Genomic DNA, 20,765 nt, shown 5'->3' with positions numbered 1-20,765 from the left:
TTACTGCGAGTTACGAAATTACGTCAAGTCAGCGATATCGCGGGAAAAAAAGCATATTTACAGTTCATATTGCATTCTAATAAAAGTAATGCGAATAGACAATGGTATCATCTACAAAAACTGGGTGTACGCACCAAAAGGAGCACTAGAGTCGAGCTGCCTGCCCAACTACAGAATCCTACGGCTATCAACGAGTATTTTTTAAATTTTGCTGAAAATTCGACAATTGACCCGAATGTGATACGGTTCTTCAACGGTACAATGAGGTGTGAAAACACTACGTTTACTTTTAATGAAATCACTGAACATGATATTTACACTGCTCTTAAAAATAGTTCATCGAAAGCTTACGGACCCGATTATATAAACTTAACAATGTTAGTATTGATAATCCCACATTGTTTAGATGTTGTTTTAAAACTGTTTAACGACTGCCTGCGTAATGGAATCTGTCCAGAAATTTGGAAGACGGCTGATATTATCCCCTTAGTAAAAGTTACCAATCCCTCGACTTACAACGACCTTCGCCCCATATCTTTATTATCTCCATTTGCAAAAGTATTCGAAAAAATTATTGCTTCTCAAATTACTCGGTATTTTGAAAATTCCCACATTACACCCGTTTACCAATCAGCGTACAGGAAAAAATACAGTACCAACACAGCTCTTATGAAGGTTATAAATGACATATCTCACAGTTATGATAAATCCCCCACCATCTTGATATTGCTAGATCAGAGTAACGCCTTCGACTTAGTAAATCACGAGCTGCTCATCGCCAAACTGAAGCACCTAGGTTTTGATGACAATAGTGTAAGCTGGTTCACAGCATATCTTAATTGCCGATCTCAAAGAGTCAGAATCTCTCATAGGTCGTCAAGTTTCGCGAGAATCAAGAGAGGTGTTCCTCAAGGGAGTGTTTTGGGCCCCTTACTTTTTTCGGCATTCACCTTCGACTTACCTACAAGTCTTCATCAACTTCGATACCATCTGTATGCGGACGATTTACAACTTTACATAGAGTGTAGTACATCAAATATTGAAGAAACCATCGATGTTGTAAACTCTGATCTTCTTGGTGTACAGACGTGGTGCCAAAACAATGGTTTGCGATTGAACCCTGCCAAATCCACTGCTATTTGTGTGGGTCCTCGACTTCACTCGGAGTTGGTGTCTAGTTTTCAGTTACGTCTAATGAGCGAAAGCATACCATGGTCTACCACGGTGAAAAACTTAGGCATTAAAGTAGATAGTAGGTTAAGTTTTACTGATCATGTTAATCACATAATTAGAATTGCATATTTAAAACTAAAGTCAATCTATCACCTTAAATCTCTGCTAAATGAGTCCAGCAAGCGTAAGCTAGTCAAATCTCTTATTTTACCCCATTTTGATTATTGTTGTATGGTGTATTATTTTTTTCTCACAAAACGTGACCAAGCAAGGCTGCAAAAAACTCAAAATGCGTGCATGAGATACATTTGCAATATTCCCCTTAGAGAGCACGTCACGCCGTATTATCACAGACTTATAATGAGTTAAAAATCAAGGATCGTGTCAAATATCTATATATGATAATGCTTTATAAAATTTTACAATTTAGAATACCGTCATATTTATATCACCTGTTGATAAGAAGATCGGCTGCTCATTGTGTAAATTTAAGAACTAATTCTTTTACAATACCTAGACATAAAACTGCAAAATTCCAGGGTTGCTTCACATATGTTGCACCATCGTTGTTAAATTTAAGGTTAGATGCATTGCACATGAACTATCCTCAGTTTGTTAGATCTACTAAGAGCTTTTTCTTAGAGAATTGTAATTAATTTAGCAAGACGACTGTTTTTTTTTTATCATTTTGTGTCTTACAGGATGAATTGAAAAACGGCTTTAGGCCGAATTCATTACCTTTTGAGCTGTACATGTACAACATTATTATTTTATTTACAACATTATTATTTTATTGTTTTGTTTGTATGTATGCTCAATAAACATTATTATTATTATTATTATATTTATGGGCAAAAAACCAATTTCGACAAAAAATTCAAAGGGCTGTAACTTTTGATCTAGTAGTCCGATCTTGGAACTGTTTGGAATTATGGATTCTACAGGCCACATTCTATAAGAAAATTTTTTTCCGGGTCGATCTGAGGCAATTTTTTTTCTGGGCAAAAAAAAGGCAGTTATTACCTTCCTTTTTTCCCAAAAATCGACTGCACCAAAATTTCTCGGGAAAAAACTTTTTCTTATTAATTTGGGTGCGTAGAATCCAAAACGATTCGTACTTTTTCTATTAGACGTCTCAATCAAAAGTTATGGGCAAAAAAATTCCTGTTTTTAAAATTTAAAATTCTTATTTTCGTCATTTCGTGAAAGGCAGGACGCAGGTACCTCATCTCAGTAGCAGTACTAAGTACCTGATACCTATTTGTTATTTTGGGCATCAATGTAGCGAATTGCCGATCGATGCCGAATAGCCAAGTCGTTGACTGCCAACACTGATCACTCACTGAATAGTGAATAGTGAGTACTACAGAATATTTAGATTTTAGTGACTTTAGACTTTTAACCAAAAACCAAAATTGCTCTCTATATATACCTATATATTATTACTTTTATTTTAAAGTGGACGGAGTGGATAGCGGAGTATTACCTAAATACCTAATAGCTATGATGATAACTCAATTCTTCTGGGGAGGGGGGATATATCCCCTTCATCCCCCCCCGTAAATACGCCACTGCTTATTAATCCGAGGCGTAGTAGGAGGTCAATGAATTTTGTCTGTCAGGTTTTTTCCTGCATTGGCAAAATACTGATTCATATGGTTGGCCAGATCCATTTCATTTTCAATAATGGCATTATTAGGCAATTTTCATTTAGTGATACAGGACCTGTCTTCTCCACTTTGTCTATTACTACTACTACTAATTGAGTGAACGACTTTCCATAGACCTTTATTAGAATATTTATTTTGGTTAACTTCGCGCCTATACTAGTTCGTTTTTGTTACTTTAAGTAGTACTTTTAGTTGATTTCTACTTATAGGTTACAAATTCATGTCTATAGTCCAAAATAATGATTTGCGCATGACGTGAACAATTAATTAACTGATTAGTGCAGTCATTATTAATCGAAATGTAGTAGATATAGGTAGGTGTTGAGTTGTAAATAAAGTTTTTAAAGTCATCTTCAAGTGGTTCTTTTCCCTAAATGTCCTCTCCAGCAGAGAGAACATTACATACTTTCGATTCTAATATTTTTGCTCGTTGATTAACCTTAATTATCGATTGTGAAACCGGCCATTACCTTATAATCAAAGGTGGCTAACGTTCTAACCAATGATTAACCTTACCTTCGTTTGTAAAATCGGGCATTATTGTTTTATTTCTATATCAAGTACCTATATGAAAATAAACAGTCAAAAGTAGAATAGAAGCTTTCGAAATGTGAGCTTGAAGCTTGTACAAGAAGATAGAGAAATGTGGAAACAGAGAAGATGAGAGAATAATAGGGCACGTGCTCAGACGCGGAGTATTAGTATAGCTAGCTATAGAAGGTAGGTGAGAAGGGTAGGACGACAGAGCCTTAGATACATAGAAGGGACGTAGACAAGGGTAGATATGTAGAAATGAAAAGATTAGCGCAGGACATCAGGAAAAGACTCCGAGAAGAAGAAGAACAATATTATTCATAAAAGAACAAGGTCTGTTTTGTACTGCGTTAACTTATGACACCAACACAACAGCTACAACAGTAACAAGACATGATATTTTTTTCCTAATTTACAAAACCATATAAGAAATATGAGCGAAATACGGCCTTTAAACATTTTCAATTACAAGAATTCTTTGATGCATTTTCAGAGCATCCAAAATTGTAATTTATCACGCTGACACTTCCATTAGATAGCTTGCGGTTTTGCAAACAAGTTTTTTTGCAAACTCTCCAATGACACTATCGAACGAACCCCCGACGTTGGTTCATTATCTGTTAATGGCACGATTTCCTTTTTCATTAAGTATCTACGCCAAAAAGAATGAAATGGTCGCGCTTAATTGAAAGCTTTAAAATCAATTGTTCTCGACCCTTCAACCTTCTTGATGTTGTAGTTAAGCGAAAGAGCTTTGATCTTTCGAGTAGGTACGGAAAATTATGATTGGATGGACGAACTCGCGTGTTTTACGTACATTTTTTTCGAAAGCGTATATTAGGTGATATCACATCCGTTTCTAAAAGCAATTAAGTGGAGCCCAGCGTGGCAGCTCACTGCGGAATTAGCTCGCTTATATAATAAAGCGTTCGAGGTTATATAAAAAGGTAGGTAACGAGAAAATGTAATTACGTGCAAGGTGTATACTTACAACCTAAACTTCTCATTCCATCGTGGATTAAGAGTATGAGATTTAACGGACGTGGCGCGTATGAATTTAGCAGGTAGCGCTCCGCCGATACTGTCTCTTTGTTCTCGGATGCGACCCTCCTTACGTTTAAAGCTCAGCTTGAAGCTGTGATGCTTCCGGAGCTTTTCGTGATTACCCTGCCCGTCATTGCAGGTTTCCGAAAGAGTGCGATTGGATGCTAGCGGTTGAGGCGACGAAGGCGCCGGAACCGGCTGTATTCCCAACATGCAGTAGGGGTCGCTGAAACCTAAAGAGAAAGAACTTATTAGCAACCTTCGCTTTTGCTGAACTTCTTTTGATGCTGTTTCAGAAAATAAAAAATCCAGTCAATCCTATTATACTGCGGAAATAAAAGAACCTAAACCTTTCTCGAGATTGAATTTCTGCAGTACAACTTTCTGTACTTCGCAAATAAGAGCATCCACTACCGGATGGATGTCCCGAAGGAAGCAGAATATGTAAACTATTCTGAATCCTCCGTGCACTAGTAATTTTTTCTTCATTGTTTTTCGTTCCTTATTTCAACGGCAGTTGGAGAGGTATTTAAAATATGCAGAGGGTGTAGTAGATGGAATACAGGAACAAAATTTAAGGAATTCAGAAAAAAGTGGATCAGGAATTTGTTATTTTTTCGATCATTAGCCTTCGGGTACAAGTTTAGAACCGCATCGACAATCGACAAGTAAATGAAGGAGGAAGTGCAGATTTTAAATACACATTTACGAGTTGCAAGTTCTCAAATTCCGAAGTGTAAATAAAATTAAACTCTCAAGTGTGATATTTAATTATTTAGTAGCATTGCAAATCGCTCGGGATTTGCCTGTACTCGATTTAAATTTCTAAAGAAACCAATCTGCAAAGGTATTTACTAATAGCTCTCGATAATTTACGAGTAGAAATCTCGAAATGATTATTGACCTTCCTTAATTACGTTTAATGCTACTTAATCGGTAGCAATCCGGCTGTAGATTAGTTTGGGTCTTTGCGAATACTTGTCGCGCACTTTCCAAAACGTCCCTAACGTATAACTCATATAGTCACGGATTAATGTGTCAAGTAGTTTAATGGAAACATCAATTTGACAAAGCTCTTCCCTGTAGTTATGCAAACTGGTTTAGTTAAACGACAGTTTCTTGACGGAACTTTTATGTGTAAAATGCGTTAATAATAATAATAATTTATTTATTAGTCCGAATGATCGCTTATTGGATATAGGACTCGTCAATTACAATGTGTGGTAACAGTAATAACAAGATAAAATGTACCTATATCGTAAACTATTAAAATCTAACATCACATAAATACACAAAAATAAATATAATAACAATGAATATATGTAAATAACCAACAAATGTACAGTAATAAAATATCACAGTCAAAGATCAAAGTTGTAAGTAGAATACAATACTATAATGACTAGAGCTAAGAAGAAAATGGAGTATTTAAATATTCATCTACACAATAAAAACAATGACTTAGTATATGTTTCCTTACACGATTTTTAAAACAATAAAATGTCGAGTCCCTGACATTACTAGGGAGAATATTATAAAGTTTCACTTGATAGTAATACTTTTTAGACTTGGAAAGCCTGAAGTAAGGGGTTCGCATATCGTTAGCCTTTCTAGTGTTGTATTTATGAGTGCTGCCATTTGTCAGTACCGAGGATTGCTTTTTGTGTAATTCTAGAAGTGCACAATAAATGAATATAGATGGAAGAGGCATGATTTGAAATTTACAAAAAATACTTTGACCGTGTTCTCTATAATGTTCATTGGCTAACATCATGACGACTTTCTTTTGCATTGATAACACTTTTTTTACTTTAGAGGAATTACCCCATAGGTTAACACCATATATTAAATGAGAGTGAAATAGTGCAAAATAACATGCCTGAAGGGTGGTGGTGTTAATACATTTTTTTAAGTTCCTTAGAACAAACGTGGCCTTTGCTAATTTACTAACTAGGTAGTCAATGTGATTGGTCCAATTTAAACGGTCGTCTACATAAATTCCTAGAACTTTAGCGCATTTTCCTGATGTAAACTTGGGGTTAGAAGAAAACGTAATTACTTGAGTTTTTTCTTTATTTAGTTTTAAATTATGGTGCGCAAACCAATCATGAGCAAGTTGCAACGAGTTATGGCTCTTGGTGGTTAGTATCTTGTGGTCTTTATCAGTGACGTTGGATATATAAACGTAATCTTAAATGATGAAAGTTTACAAACAGTACATTAATACTCAAATTACTGTATAAAAGTTTCAATTTTATGGTTTATGAAGTTAGTGTAACGTTTTATTTTATCAAATTTATTATTAGTATTCATCTCAGGGCGCCCAAGGCAAGTAGTTTCTCCTAAAACTATTGAAGAAACTTACTGAGATGCTGGAGCCCATCAATAAACACCAATGTGCCTAACAATCAGGAAAATCATGTGAATTTGCCCTCTGAATGTAGCTGAAAGGGCGATCTCCTAAACCTAAAATAACCTAGCGTCACCCTTCTTTTGAATTCCTTAAGAAGTTTTGTATGAATTTGCTTTCGTAAAGAATCCACATAGTCCAGGCGTCAGAGATCGAAAATTATGCGATTAATGAGATATAACCTAGGGAAATTTTTTTCCGTCAATATGTTATGTTTTTATATTAACAAAAAAAAACCGGTTTTGTTTACGTTTTTTCAATATAAGTCAGAAACTATTACCTACTTTTACACAAAAAATATTTCTATAAGAAATTGAAGAGACAATTTATGTATTCACATATGATGAAAATTAATTGAGAGTTGAGACTCAAAAATGTTTATTTTCTAACTGCTATCGATTTCGACGAGAATGTCATCTTCAGGCCGAGCTGAAAGATTTTACATGAAAATGTGTATAGTCTTTCAGCTCGGCCTGAAGATGACATTCTCGTCGAAATCGATAGCCCTTAGAAAATAAAAAATTTTGAGTCTCAATTAATTTTCATCATATATTAATAATCAGTCAAACAAAAATGGAGTCCTTCATCAACAAAGTTATGTATTCACTTTTTTGTAGGTCCAGTACATTTATCTACAGTTGACGATTAATGATGTGCGGTAACCTTCAATGTTCAGTCTTATACCTACCTACCATACGAGTGATACAAAGCGATACATAATCTTAATAATTCGCTAACCCATGAAAATATATCGCAAAGCAATAATGCAGAAGCGTTTTGAAAAAAAAATTTTGGTGGCACTATGTTACAACCTTAAAAATTTATAAACAACACAACAAATTCGTCGAGTCGCGCACCTCTATCGTGTATTGGGATTTGTTTTTCCTTACATCCCTTATCTTAAAACAATCCCTAATGGGCGTGTTGTAATTCTTGAAGTATTTTTTTCTTTTAGAGAATTCGATATGAGTTGCCCCCTTGGCTTGGCCCCTTTGAATATAACACCGTTTTGAATTTAATATCGTGAATCAACACTACTCGCTATTTACAAAAGCTGTTCATTTTGAATATATGGATATCATTACAAACTATCTTATTTTCCAGGTCAAAATACATAAAATGACCAAGGAAAGCATTGAAATTAAATTTTCGCGAACTAAAGAGAATTTATTTTGTATGATAGAATTTAAAAAACCTCAAGGTTTGCACTCAAAGAATCGCTCTGAAATATTTATGTCAACAATATGCGCGATTAACTCGTTATAAATTTCACAAAAAAAAACCTGCATAAAAAACCCACATCAAATTCAACTGTCTGTCTTTTCGAAGTCACACTCGTAGCACAGTGTCTCGGGATTTAATTTACTGAGAGTAATTAACCTGCACTGCGTTAAGAATAAGACTACGACCAAGAAATGCTTAGAGAAATGTGTTTCCCTTGAACTACTTTCGTATATTATTCGTGGATTTGAATTTCGAATCATCAGTATTGTAACTGCTTACTTACAACTACAGCAGGATTTATTTACAATTTGTTCATTTTTATGGGTTAACATATTTTTTTTTTATTGCCTTTATTTTATAGTGGGCGGAGTGTTAGCTAATTAGCTATTCTCCCCACTCAACCCACTATAGACTATACAATCACAAACAGCCATGCCTTACCTGGGATTCGAACCCAGGACCCTTGTAGCCAGAGTTATAAGATATCTTATAATGGTAAGATAATAAGATAATCTTATAATTAGAGAAAAAATTCAAAACAGAAACACTGTCATTGGCTGTATGTACATATCACTAGTCTGTAATAGTACATTATTTATATCAAGGTAGAGAAGTACAGTATTATTGCCTGAGCACCAAGATTACATCTCGAGGCGCTTGCGCCGAGGGGTGTAAGGTGCGAAGGCAATAATAGACTTCTCTACCGTGGTATATATACTATTTTTTTCACTACTAGCACTTGAAATCCTCTAAATTAACATATTACATTGATAAGAAAGTGAACGGTTGGATAGAATTTTTTGTTTCTTAATTTAACATGTCAATCAAGTACGTAGAAGTACAAGTCAAAGAGGCCGTATTTTGTTCTGTCATTGAAATATTTTCAAAGAATAATTTCGTTCGAATTTTTTCAAAATGTGATAATTTTAAGTAAGTAATATCTCTGGAAATGGCGGATGGTGACAATTATTCATTTTAGAGAACTTGTCTAAACGTTTATTGAGCGAAATTTTGGGCTGTGTTTTCTAAAAGTGACAGCGTGACAGTTCTCATTATTGACTACTAGTTAATAATGTCCACATTATTCACCACTTTGAACAAATGCCGAGAAAGTCTACTTTACAAGTAGAAAAAATGTTAATAATCATACCTATCATCAGACGCTAGTAGTGAAAAAAAAATCAGCTTCATTTATCCAACCGTAACCTAGTTATATCCGTTGAAAGTTCGTGAAAAACCGACTAAGAATTGTTTTTTTTCACTACTAGCGTCTGATGACATGATTATAACCTTTTTTCCAATTGTAAAGTAGGCTTTCTCGGCAGTTGTTCAAAGTGGTTAATAATGTGGTCATTATCATGGGTATCATGGCTGATGGTGTCGAATGCCTTTGAAAAATCAAGTAAAAGCAAAATTACCGCTTTATTTTCCGACAGAGCCGCAAAAATGTCATCTGTCACTTTGAGCAAGGCCGTTTCACAACTGTATTTATTTCGGAAACCGGATTGTAGCTCAGGGAGAATATTAAAGCGAGTGAGATGCTCAGTTAGTTGACAGTATAGAATTTTCTCAAAAATGTTGGACACTACAGGCAAAATACTAATAGGCCGAAGATCAGAAAACTCGGTTGGGTTTGACTTTTTAGGTATAGGACGCACAAGAGCCCTTTTCCAAAGATGGGGAACTACGCAGTTTTCAATCGTATAATTAACTAGATGTACAATGGCTGGTAGGACATCTGGAGAACATAATTTCGACATTTGAAGTGATATTTGATCGATACCAACCGCATTTGAGTGAATAGAATTGATGGCACGTATAATCTTTTCTGTACTGAACTTGAATACACCAGATATCAACATAATTCTTTCTTTAAAAACTTTTCGCATGTTTTATGAATTACTTATGCAAATCTTAAACGTCAAAATATTGAATAAATCACATATCGCTCGCATGTCGAAGTTTTCGATCCAACATTTGACAAATTTCGACCCCTAATAAAAAGAAGAGTATTTCTCACATGAACATAAAGAAAAAGTTAATTCGAAGCGCTAAGGACTTCAAAATTCAACGCCGCTTTAATGGAATAGATACCTCTATGTGTAACTGGATTAAATATTTCAGAAAACACGATTTTCCAGGCGCTCGGAATGTGGTTTTTTTAAATTTTCCAAGTTCGGTACAAACAGAAAAAGTTGAATTTTTCATAAATGATAGAACTCATTGAGTTCTTTAAAATGATATATAACACTTCTGGTTGTACTCTTGGGTCGCTAAAAAATCAATATTATCCGATATATCGAAAATATACGATCCTTTAGGGTTGACCAGTCCATGCACAATAATAGGGAAGGTTCTTGTTCAAAAATTATGGGAATGGGCGCTGGGGGCTTGCATTTATTTAAGGAGAGAGAACTCTGATGGAGAAGTTAAAGTAAAACACGTAAAACACTGGTCGAAAACAAAAGTTGCACCTTGGCAAACACTGACCATTCCACGCTTAGAACTACGCAATGCATTTTTATTTTAACAAAGTTAGTAAATGTAGTTATAAATGCTTTAGAGACCGACATTAAATGCTTTCTGTGTACTGATTGTATTTTGAATAAAAATAGTCAATACATAAAATGAAAAATCGCATTGTAAAATTAGCACCCTTTATCGATTCTGATAATATTATCAGGGTGGGGGGAAGGTTTAAGAATTTTCAGTTAACCTATACCATAATAAGTACCCGGAATTTGCGTCCCAAAGGGTCACTCCAGTGTCTCCATTTTTTATCATAGGAGTGGATTACGCAGGGCCGTTTCAAATAACAAATCTTATTTCTTAAATAACGGTGAAAGTGCAGGAATCAGCTAAATAATGGTTGTTTTATGCAAATGTAACCTTAAATATTTAAATGAATGTTACTTCAACTAAAAATTTTGACCCAAAAGGCACCGTAATCGGAAGACCGTTAGTGATGCCTCCGGATCCAAGCGTGCTACACTTTCCACTCAATAAACTGTCTAGATACCAGCAAGGTGTGCGGTAAATTCGCCCCGGAAGACTCGCCCCGGTAAATTCGCCCCCGGAATTTTCGCCCCGACAAATTCGCCCCCATAGCATTCGCCCCATAACATTTATTAACCCTCGGAAGTAATAGGTTGGTTTAAATTAATTAAATAAATATTTGCAAAAATTACGATATTTGGAACTCAATACGGCGAGACTCGAAATTGTTCATATTCAATCGTCTCTCACCTGTAAAACGCTGATTCAACGCTTCAACGTCAACCGTATGTTTGCAATACATTTTACAACAAATTGCATTTACAAAGGAGTCTAATTGCTCAGCCATTTATGGATGTATTGAAATGTTTTTGGCATCAATGTATAAACAAAGGACCTTAGACTTACATTTGAAAATTGGTCCAGATTTGATGTAAATTTGTGTTGAAAAACACCAACATGGACGAAGTTTGCTGAAGTATCAAATCATAAATAAAATAATCTAAAAAAATCTAACTCCAAACATCCCATTTCTTTAAATATAAAAAAAAGTTTGCTTATATATTTATTAGTTAAGTAGCAATTAGTCTGCTACGGTACTCTTGTACTCCTTCCAAATTCAGCCCGTCGGATCAGCCTTAAATTTGAGAATTTTGGTAAAAAAGGTGCAAATGCCATAAAAGTTTTAAAATGTCCAAAGTATCCACTTGAGATCAAAAAATGTTGAACGTTGACCATTTACCAAAAATTTAGACCTTAAAAAGACAATGAATTTAGTATATACTTTGTGCCCTACTATTATGTATAAAAATGACAATACAGACACGTTTTTATTACCAGAGTTGGACTGGGTCAAGCATAGAGTGACCCAGTGACCCGGTGACCCAGTTAGTTTACTGACTCAGTGACCCGGTGACCCAGTGACCCGGTGACCCAGTTGACCCGGTGACCCAGTTTGACCCGGTGACCCAGCTTGACCCGGTGACCCAGCTTGACCCAGTTTGACCCAGTGACCCAGCTTGACCCGGTGACCCAGCTTGACCCAGTTTGACCCGGTGACCCAGCTTGACCCAGTGACCCAGCTTGACCCGGTGACCTAGCTTGACCCAGTTTGACCCGGTGACCCAGCTTGACCCGGTGACTCAGCTTGACCCAGTGACCCATCCTGACCCAGCTTTACTCAGTGACCCGTCCTGACCCGGTAGCCCAGTAATTAAATTATTGTTAGTTATCATCCAAAACAATTTCAAGTAACTTTTAATTAAAAAAAAACTTCCTCAATAATATTCGGCAACAAGCACGTAGCCCAATTTCATTCAAGAGAACTAATACCTAAAAAAATCAAATGCATTTGTTTATAGTTTGTAGTCAAGTAGTCAATGAAAGTATTTAGAGAAAAGATTTATTTGGATTAAGCTAACTAGTAGAAAAAAATTAAATGTGAATGAACACCTGTAAGCAAACTGGAAAGCCCTGAAGCAAAGAAATAAATTATTCTAATACAATTCGGGACATGGAAAGTTTTTTACGGCAGTATTAAAGCAAACATCACAGAAATGGCAGTTGTCAAGCAATCGAGTATTATTTTCAACAAACCAGCATTTCATTTATTGCATAATCTGTACACTTGAACCGAAGGCACTGACTTAACTGCGTTATTCAATCAAACTAGGTGACTGGGTCGAATTGGGTCCCCGGGTGAAATTGCGTCGCTGGGTCAAACTGGGTCACTGGGTCAAGTTGGGTCACTGGGTCACTGGGTCAAACTGGGTCAACTGGGTCACTGGGTCTAACTGAAAAGAGTATGACGTGACCCAGCGACCCAGTGACCCAGTTTAATTTAGTGACCCAGGTGACCCAGTTGACCCAGTGACCCAGCGACCCAGTCCAACTCTGTTTATTACTGATGCCATAAGAGTTCCTTTTTTGCTGTTGTCAGTTTGATTTTCAGATTTTTGTACTTACGAAAGGTGAAATATTGTGTTTGATTTACAATAAAATAAACTCTTCGTCTATTAGGATTGTAATATTTAAACTCTTAGAAAATCGTGCACAAAATTCGTTTTTTTTAAATAAATCTAACTACCAATTAGTAATTAAAAAACAATACAAAACTTTTTATGTTTTCTTGGGGGCGAATCTTTCTGGGGCGAATCTTACGGAGGCGAATAGTCCGGGGGCGAATTTACTTGGGGGCGAGTTTTCTTGGGAGCGAATATTCCGGGGGCGAAATTTCAGGGGCGAATTTTCGGGGGCGAATCATCCTACAATCACCAGCACATCATACGACAATTCTGGAAGCAGTGGTCCAGAGATTATTTAACATCTCTTCAAGTGAAAACAAAAACCAAGTCCTCAGATGCTTCGTTAACAATTGGGGATCTAGTGCTACTCCAAAGCGATACAGAACCTCCTAACGAGTGGCTCCTAAGAAGAATAACACAGACACACCCCGAGAGCGACAAAATTACCTGGGTGTGTTTAGTTTAGATTTAGTTTAAGTTAAACTTTAAGAACATGTATTTGGCAACAGATAAGTTTAAACGGCCTTTATTGTTTTACCCCCAAATTAAACTGCTATTTAGTCTTTCAGGCCTTCAGAAAGACAACATCTATGTATTAGTTCTGCACTTTCATTAAAATCAAATGAACCAGAATTTCATTTATTTCTTAGTACCAGTACCACTTTTTATTGTCCAATATTGACATATTTTGGTGAGTACTAGTACTGGTACGTTGATTTATGAGTGAATTGATTATTTTCTAATCGTCTCGCTAATATTTTTCCTGGCTTCGTTATCTTGGAATTGAATTACCTAACAATACGCCCAGAATGAATTAGTTTTGCAGTGAATTATTTACTCTATATCGAGATGAAGTAAGCAAATGTGAGTATACAGGGTGACACTTTTAAAACTTTCAATGGGCGATATCGTTTTTTATATTAGAGATATCACAAAATGGCCAAAACCGTTTCGGTAGAATCGAGGGGGAAGCAAAATGGTCGTATAAAGAAGGAACCAACTTCAACCTCGTACCCCCCGCCACCCCATGCCTAAATTTTGAATTGTGACGTATCACTTGTGATACATCATTGGAAAGCTCTTAAAAAATGCTTTCAAGTGTATGGTATTTCTGAAAAGCATTTTTTAAGAGCTTTCCAATGATGTATCACAAGTGATACGTCACAATTCAAAATTTAGGCATGAGGTTGGCGGGGGGTACGAGGTTGAAGTTGGTTCCTTCTTTATACGATCATTTTGCTTCCCCCTCGATTCTACCGAAACGGTTTTGGCCATTTTGTGATACCTCTAATATAAAAAACGATATCGCCCATTGAAAGTTTTAAAAGTGTCCCCCTGTATAAGAAAATACATCCCTACGAAAAACTTTTAATATTGGAAGAGATTTAGAAAGGCGACGGGCAAAACTTTAGAACGGTTCGTGGATTCTGTTAGTTGATCGTAAGTTAATTGAAGGATTTCTATTTAAATTCCTGGAGAGTATACTTGAATGGCTTACTAAAGAAACAAAATTTGTAGAAGCTGAATAAGTTACATTATGCAGTGAAGTTTGTGAACGAAGTTACATTGAGGATAATCAGGGGTGCAAAAATCCAAGTATTAGCAAAAATTGACGAAAGCTCACCGTTTGCGTCCTTCGCCTCTAATCCTTCCGCTTCCATTACGACGACGCTCAGGACTACAATAGGCGGTTTCTCCTCCCCTGCTAAATGCAACATTCTGTAATGCCGATCGGGAGGTACACCAAACGCACGCTGGCCGTAAAGGTACAGGTCCTCCTTGTAATGCGCGTATTGTCCTCCTGGAGCGGGTGCACCAACCTGCAATTACGTAAGAAATGAACCCCTCAATTTTGTATGTGGAAAATTTCGCTACTTACAGAATTGGCGATTGTATACAGCATTTCGACATAAAGTTGATCCTTCTCATTCTGAGGTGGTGTGTAATCTATCGGAATAATGCCCAAATCGATCTCCTGAGGTGGCGGTTCGGCCGCCGCCACCTCAGCCGTTTTCAGCGCGTTTTGACGCTGAGCGTCCTGCTGCCACGCCAAAGCCGTAAAACTCTCAAAATATTGTCCATCGATCTCCTGAACTCTGAAACAAACATAATTCGATAACGCAACGTAGCGTTTTCCAATTTGGTAAACTTTCGTAGTGAGGGACGAGTTGGAAAAGAAAATGAGCAAGATTCGCATGCGGGAGAGAGATTGAAATTTTCGACTGCTCGTAAAGCCTAGCGGGTTTCTCTACATTCTGGGTAACAAAGTTAAAAGCTTCCTCAGTTGCGACGCTCCGAAACTGCTTTAAATATTTACAAACATCACGCGTAAGAGTTACAATCTCTGTCATTTGAAGCTTCTATCCGCATTATCGCACTTTTTATTTATTCATTTTTAAAGCCGCCGTTACCAGGAGTCAAAATATAACCTTTTCGTTCCCTTTTTATTCGAGTTTGGATTGCTTACGTGCCTCATTAATGTAGTAAGTGTTCATAAAAACTTTGGCAGCACTCTCATAAAAGTATTATGCCCCCTTCGTTAATTCGTACCACTAGTTAAAAGTTATTTTAGTGACCATTATTATTGTTACGAGTTAAATGTGGAACAGAACAAAAGTAATAAGAATAAATGCAAATTGGTCTTCTTATATGGCGACAAAGCTGGGCAGAATACTTTTTACGTCCAGCACAAGCGAATACTAGATACAGATAAATTGAAAAGTATTCAAATACTTTAAAAAATAAGTATTCAAATACTTTAGAATGTATTCGAATACTTTCATAAGTATTCCAATACTTTGAAAAGTATTTCATTAACTTACTTTGAAAAGTATTCGAATACTTGTCACTCAAATACATTAAAAATTTAAAATAGTATACTAGATAAAAGTCTTAATACTACTTAAAAAATCAAGTTATACTTTGTAAGGGTTGGCTTTTTTTATATTTCTATTGTTATAATACAAATTTAAGGGGAGTAAAAGCGTAATATTATTATATTATTATATAGGAGGTATCTACCAGGACTTTTCTTATACCAGTTATATCCTTAAGAATACGTGTACCAGTTTTCAAAGCGTGGTGGATGAATAAGAAAAAGTGTTTTCCCGAGAAATTTTGGTGCAGTCGATTTTTGGTAAAAAAGGAAGGTTGTACACTGCCTTTTTTTCAGCCCCGAAAAAAAAATTGTCTCAGATCGACCCGGAAAAAAAATTTTCTTGTAGAATGTGGCCTGTAGAATCCATAATTTCAAACAGTTCCAAGATTGGGCTACTAGTTCAAAAGTTACAGCCCTTTGAATTTTCTTTCGAAATTGGTTTCTCGTCCGTAACTTTTGATTGAGAATTCTGATGGAAAAAGTACGAATTGTTTTGGATTCTACGCACCAAAATGAATAAGAAAAGTGTTTTCCTAAGAAATTTTGGAGTAGTCGATTTTTGGTAAAAAAGGAAGGTTATACACTGCCTTTTTTTGAGGCCCGAAAAAAAAAATTGTCTCAGATCGACCCGGAAAAAAAATTTTCTTATAGAATGTGGCCTGTAGAATCCATAATTTCAAACAGTTCCAAGATTGGGCTACTAGTTAAAAAGTTACAGCCCTTTGAATTTTCTTTCGAAATTGGTTTCTAGTCTATAACTTTTGATTGAGAAGTCTGATCGAAAAAGTACGAAATGTTTTGGATTCTACGCACCAAAATTAATAAGAAAAAGTGTTTTCCCGAGAAATTTTGGTGCAGTCGATTTTTGGTAAAAAAGGAAGGTTATACACTGCCTTTTTTTGAGCCCCGACAAAAAAATTGTCTCAGATCGACCCGGAAAAAAATTTTCTTATAGAATGTGGCCTGTAGAATCCATAATTTCAAACAGTTTCAAGATTGGGCTACTAGTTCAAAAGTTACAGCCCTTTGAATTTTCTTTCGAAATTGGTTTTTAGTCTATAACTTTTGATTGAGAAGTCTGATCGAAAAAGTACGAATTGTTTTGGATTCTACGCACCAAAATTAATAAGAAAAGTGTTTTCCCGAGAAATTTTGGTGTAGTCGATTTTTGGTAAAAAAGGAAGGTTATACACTGCCTTTTTTTGAGGCCTGAAAAAAAAATTGTCTCAGATCAACCGGGAAAAAAAATTTTCTGATAGAATGTGGCCTGTAGAATCCATAATTTCAAACAGTTCCAAGATTGGGCTACTAGTTCAAAAGTTACAGCCCTTTGAATTTTCTTTCGAAATTGGTTCTACTCTATAACTTTTGATTGAGAAGTCTGATCGAAAAAGTACGAATTGTTTTGGATTCTACGCACCAAAATGAATAAGAAAAAGTATTTTCCCGAGAAATTTTGGTGTAGTCGATTTTTGGTAAAAAAGGAACGTTATACACTGCCTTTTTTTGAGGGCTGAAAAAAAAATTCTCAGATCGACCGGGAAAAAAAATTTTCCGATAGAATGTGGCATGTAGAAACCATAATTTCAAACAGTTCCAAGATTGGGCTACTAGATCAAAAGTTACAGCCCTTTGAATTTTTTTTCGAAATTGGTTTCTAGTCCGTAACTTTTGATTGAGAAGTCTGATCGAAAAAGTACGAATTGTTTTGGATTCTACGCACCAAAATGAATAAGAAAAAGTGTTTTCCTAAGAAATTTTGGAGTAGTCGATTTTTGGTAAAAAAGGAAGGTTGTACACTGCGTTTTTTTCAGCCCCGACAAAAAAATTGTCTCAGATCGACCCGGAAAAAAAATTTTCTTGTAGAATGTGGCCTGTAGAATCCATAATTTCAAACAGTTTCAAGCTTGGGCTACTAGTTCAAAAGTTACAGCCCTTTGAATTTTCTTTCGAAATTGGTTTCTAGTCTATAACTTTTGATTGAGAAGTCTGATCTAAAAAGTACGAATTGTTTTGGATTCTACGCACCAAAATGAATAAGAGAAAGTGTTTTCGCGAGAAATTTTGGTGTAGTCGATTTTTGGTAAAAAAGGAACGTGCCTTTTTTTGAGGCCTGAAAAAAAAATTGTCTCAGATCAACCGGGAAAAAAAATGTTCTGATAGAATGTGGCCTGTAGAATCCATAATTTCAAACAGTTCTAAGATTGGGCTACTAGTTCAAAAGTTACAGCCCTTTGAATTTTCTTTCGAAATTGGTTTCTAGTCCGTAACTTTTGATTGAGAAGTCTAATCGAAAAAGTACGAATTATTTTGGATTCTACGCACCAAAATGAATAAGAAAAAGTGTTTTCCCGAGAAATAAGTATCCAAATAGTTTGCGAAGTATTCGAATACTAAATATGTGTGAAAGTATTTGAGTTACAAATACAAATACTGCTTCCATAAAAGTATTTAATTACAAAGTATTTGAATACTTTAAAGGATTTGAATAAGTACTAAAAAGTATTTACAAAATCGAATACTGCCCAGCTCTGTATGGCGATCACTATTTGCATATTGGTGAAAGTTGTGAACTGTTAATGAAGTTATACAGCTCTAAACTCCTTAGAAGTACAAATTCGAGATTCAGTCTCTTCAAGATGATCTCAACGGGGCGGTTGTAAACCACTTACTTGTCAAGAGATCCACAGCTATTAAACCGTCTCCATTGTGTAAATAGACGAGTAAATAAAAGATCGCAGACGCAATCAATGCGGGTCTTTGATGTGAATGTCCTTTATCTAACTTATTACGTGTTTTTTTTAAAGAAAGTGCCCTTCTAAATCCACAAAATAAATAATAGAGACGAAATAAATGGTATATCTTTTCAATAGGGATACATATTGACTTTCAATGATCCGTCGACGCGAAAGAAATGTACATAAATTGCGAGCCCGAAGTTATATGCTCACCCTCCGAATCGTCGAGTTCTACGAAAAAGCTTGCCGAAGGGAATTACTCACCCCGAGTGAACCTGATGATCAATTTCAGGCCACGAAAGTCTTCTACAACAAAACGAGTGCGGCTGTCGTTCCGGTGTCGCCTTCGGTGATCTCGGCTGTCTGAACGAGCCGGGACGGCGCGTTATCGGTGCCGGTGTGAGACATTCTAATGTACGACGTCGATTTTGCACTAAAGCGCTGGCCCCAGGTGCTGGAAGAACTTTAGGAAATCCGGGAGCGTTACTGTCGGTTGACGAACTACGAACACCTGGTGAATTATTTGTCTCCGTATCTTGCCTCGTTAGTGAGAACCTGTAACAAAAAAGGGACGATTAAAATGTACAACCGTAGGTGAATCATGCTTAATCTAGTTCATTTATCTCGGAAATTTGGTCAATTTACCATCCGCGCTCCGGGCATTGTGATCTAAGTAATTTACGTACTTCGCATTACATTCGTACATTGCGTAGATTGCGGAACCGCTTTCTGGGAGAGGAATCTTATCAACAATCGGTAAAACGATATAATAAATTCGTTGCATTTTACAGCTATAATGAGGGATGTAAGTTGAATGAAACAAATTTCAAAGATCATTATATACAAGAGAGACCGATAAAAAAAGAAGACTATCGAAGATGCATTTGTGTGTAACGATGAAATAGGTCCCATGAATTGAGTAATAGACCTGAAGATGGTGACACTTTTACTGGTGTGATTTGCTGCAAGTATGGCGAAGGTTTAATTAAGTACTCCTCAAAACGAAAATGGTGCTAACCCGATGGGAGTGGGGCCGTTATTGCGTGGACGATTGTTTAAACATGTCGCAAAATTTAATGATTTTTGACAACTTGCTACACAATTTTTTTAAATATATAATATATAAACAAAATGTGAATTATGGTGTGCCACAAGGCTCCATTCTCGGTCCTATTTTATTTATCATATATATGAATGATCTGCCCAATAATTTAATAGATACGTGTCACATTTGTACTTATGCAGATGATACTAGTGTAACTATTGCCTGCAGTCAAAACGACTTAAAATTCACCTTAAACAAATCTTTGGCATAACTAATCAACTGGTTTAATGCAAATAAACTTTTAATAGCTACTGAAACGTATCTTGACTGTACTATTTTGGATTGTGAATTATTTGATATAGTCGATCTGTTGTTACTATTCCGATATGTAATTAACCCCACTAAATGCAGAGTTAACTTTTTTTTTACCTCACGTCGACGATTAAACATAAACAAGTCTATTAAACAAACTGCATTGCGTTATTGTTGACGTGTAGAATAAGAATGAACAAAATACGGTACCGCAACTGATAAGCGATTCTAGGTCGTATCGCCTACGTCAAACAATGTTAATTAAGGTGAATTTCGCTTGCATCCAGTTTTGTTTACGGTAATGGTTTTACGCCTACATGATCCAATTAAACTGCAGTTCTAAAAATTTTATCGAATCTGATGAATTAGTTTCGGGCTCAGGCATTAAGCATCCGATTCGATAAAATTTATTTGATAGAACAGCAGATGAAAAGTCATACGAATTTTTAAACATAATGGGGTCTTATAATCTTATACAATTTAATCACATAGTCAATCATAAAGATTTTGTTCTCACAAATGTAAATATTACAGTAAATAAGTGTCATAGTCCTCTTGTATCTGAAAAACAATATCATCCAGCACTTGATACTGAGACATATGGAACGCCGTTTTACTTTTTATTACGAAAGTTTACAATGTAACATTATAAACAACAGTTAATTTTATTTCCCGATTTATTATGTTTGTTGTTTTTATGTGAAACATTAAATATGTTT

At 35.8% G+C, this 20,765-nt stretch overlaps 1 protein-coding gene across 1 annotated transcript in view; it reads right to left on the bottom strand.

Moving 5' to 3' along the window:
* Window positions 1-3,908: 3,908 nt before the first annotated feature.
* LOC116174558 (BAI1-associated protein 3-like) overlaps window positions 3,909-20,765 on the bottom strand; it is a 30,296-nt gene continuing 13,439 nt past the window's right edge. Inside the window, exons 2-6 of the mRNA XM_031492495.1 lie at window positions 18,954-19,244; window positions 14,953-15,169; window positions 14,698-14,893; window positions 4,369-4,654; window positions 3,909-4,029 (exon numbers count right to left, since the gene is read on the bottom strand). Of these exons, the coding sequence (XP_031348355.1) occupies window positions 3,909-4,029; window positions 4,369-4,654; window positions 14,698-14,893; window positions 14,953-14,976 (627 nt within the window). The 5' untranslated portion in view covers window positions 14,977-15,169; window positions 18,954-19,244. The remainder of the gene's footprint in view (window positions 4,030-4,368; window positions 4,655-14,697; window positions 14,894-14,952; window positions 15,170-18,953; window positions 19,245-20,765) is intronic.

The sequence above is a fragment of the Photinus pyralis genome, unplaced genomic scaffold (genome assembly GCF_008802855.1).
Source record: "Photinus pyralis isolate 1611_PpyrPB1 unplaced genomic scaffold, Ppyr1.3 Ppyr1.4_LG6, whole genome shotgun sequence".
Lineage (NCBI taxonomy): Eukaryota > Metazoa > Arthropoda > Insecta > Coleoptera > Lampyridae > Photinus > Photinus pyralis.
This window is presented reverse-complemented; position numbering and strand designations above follow the sequence as displayed.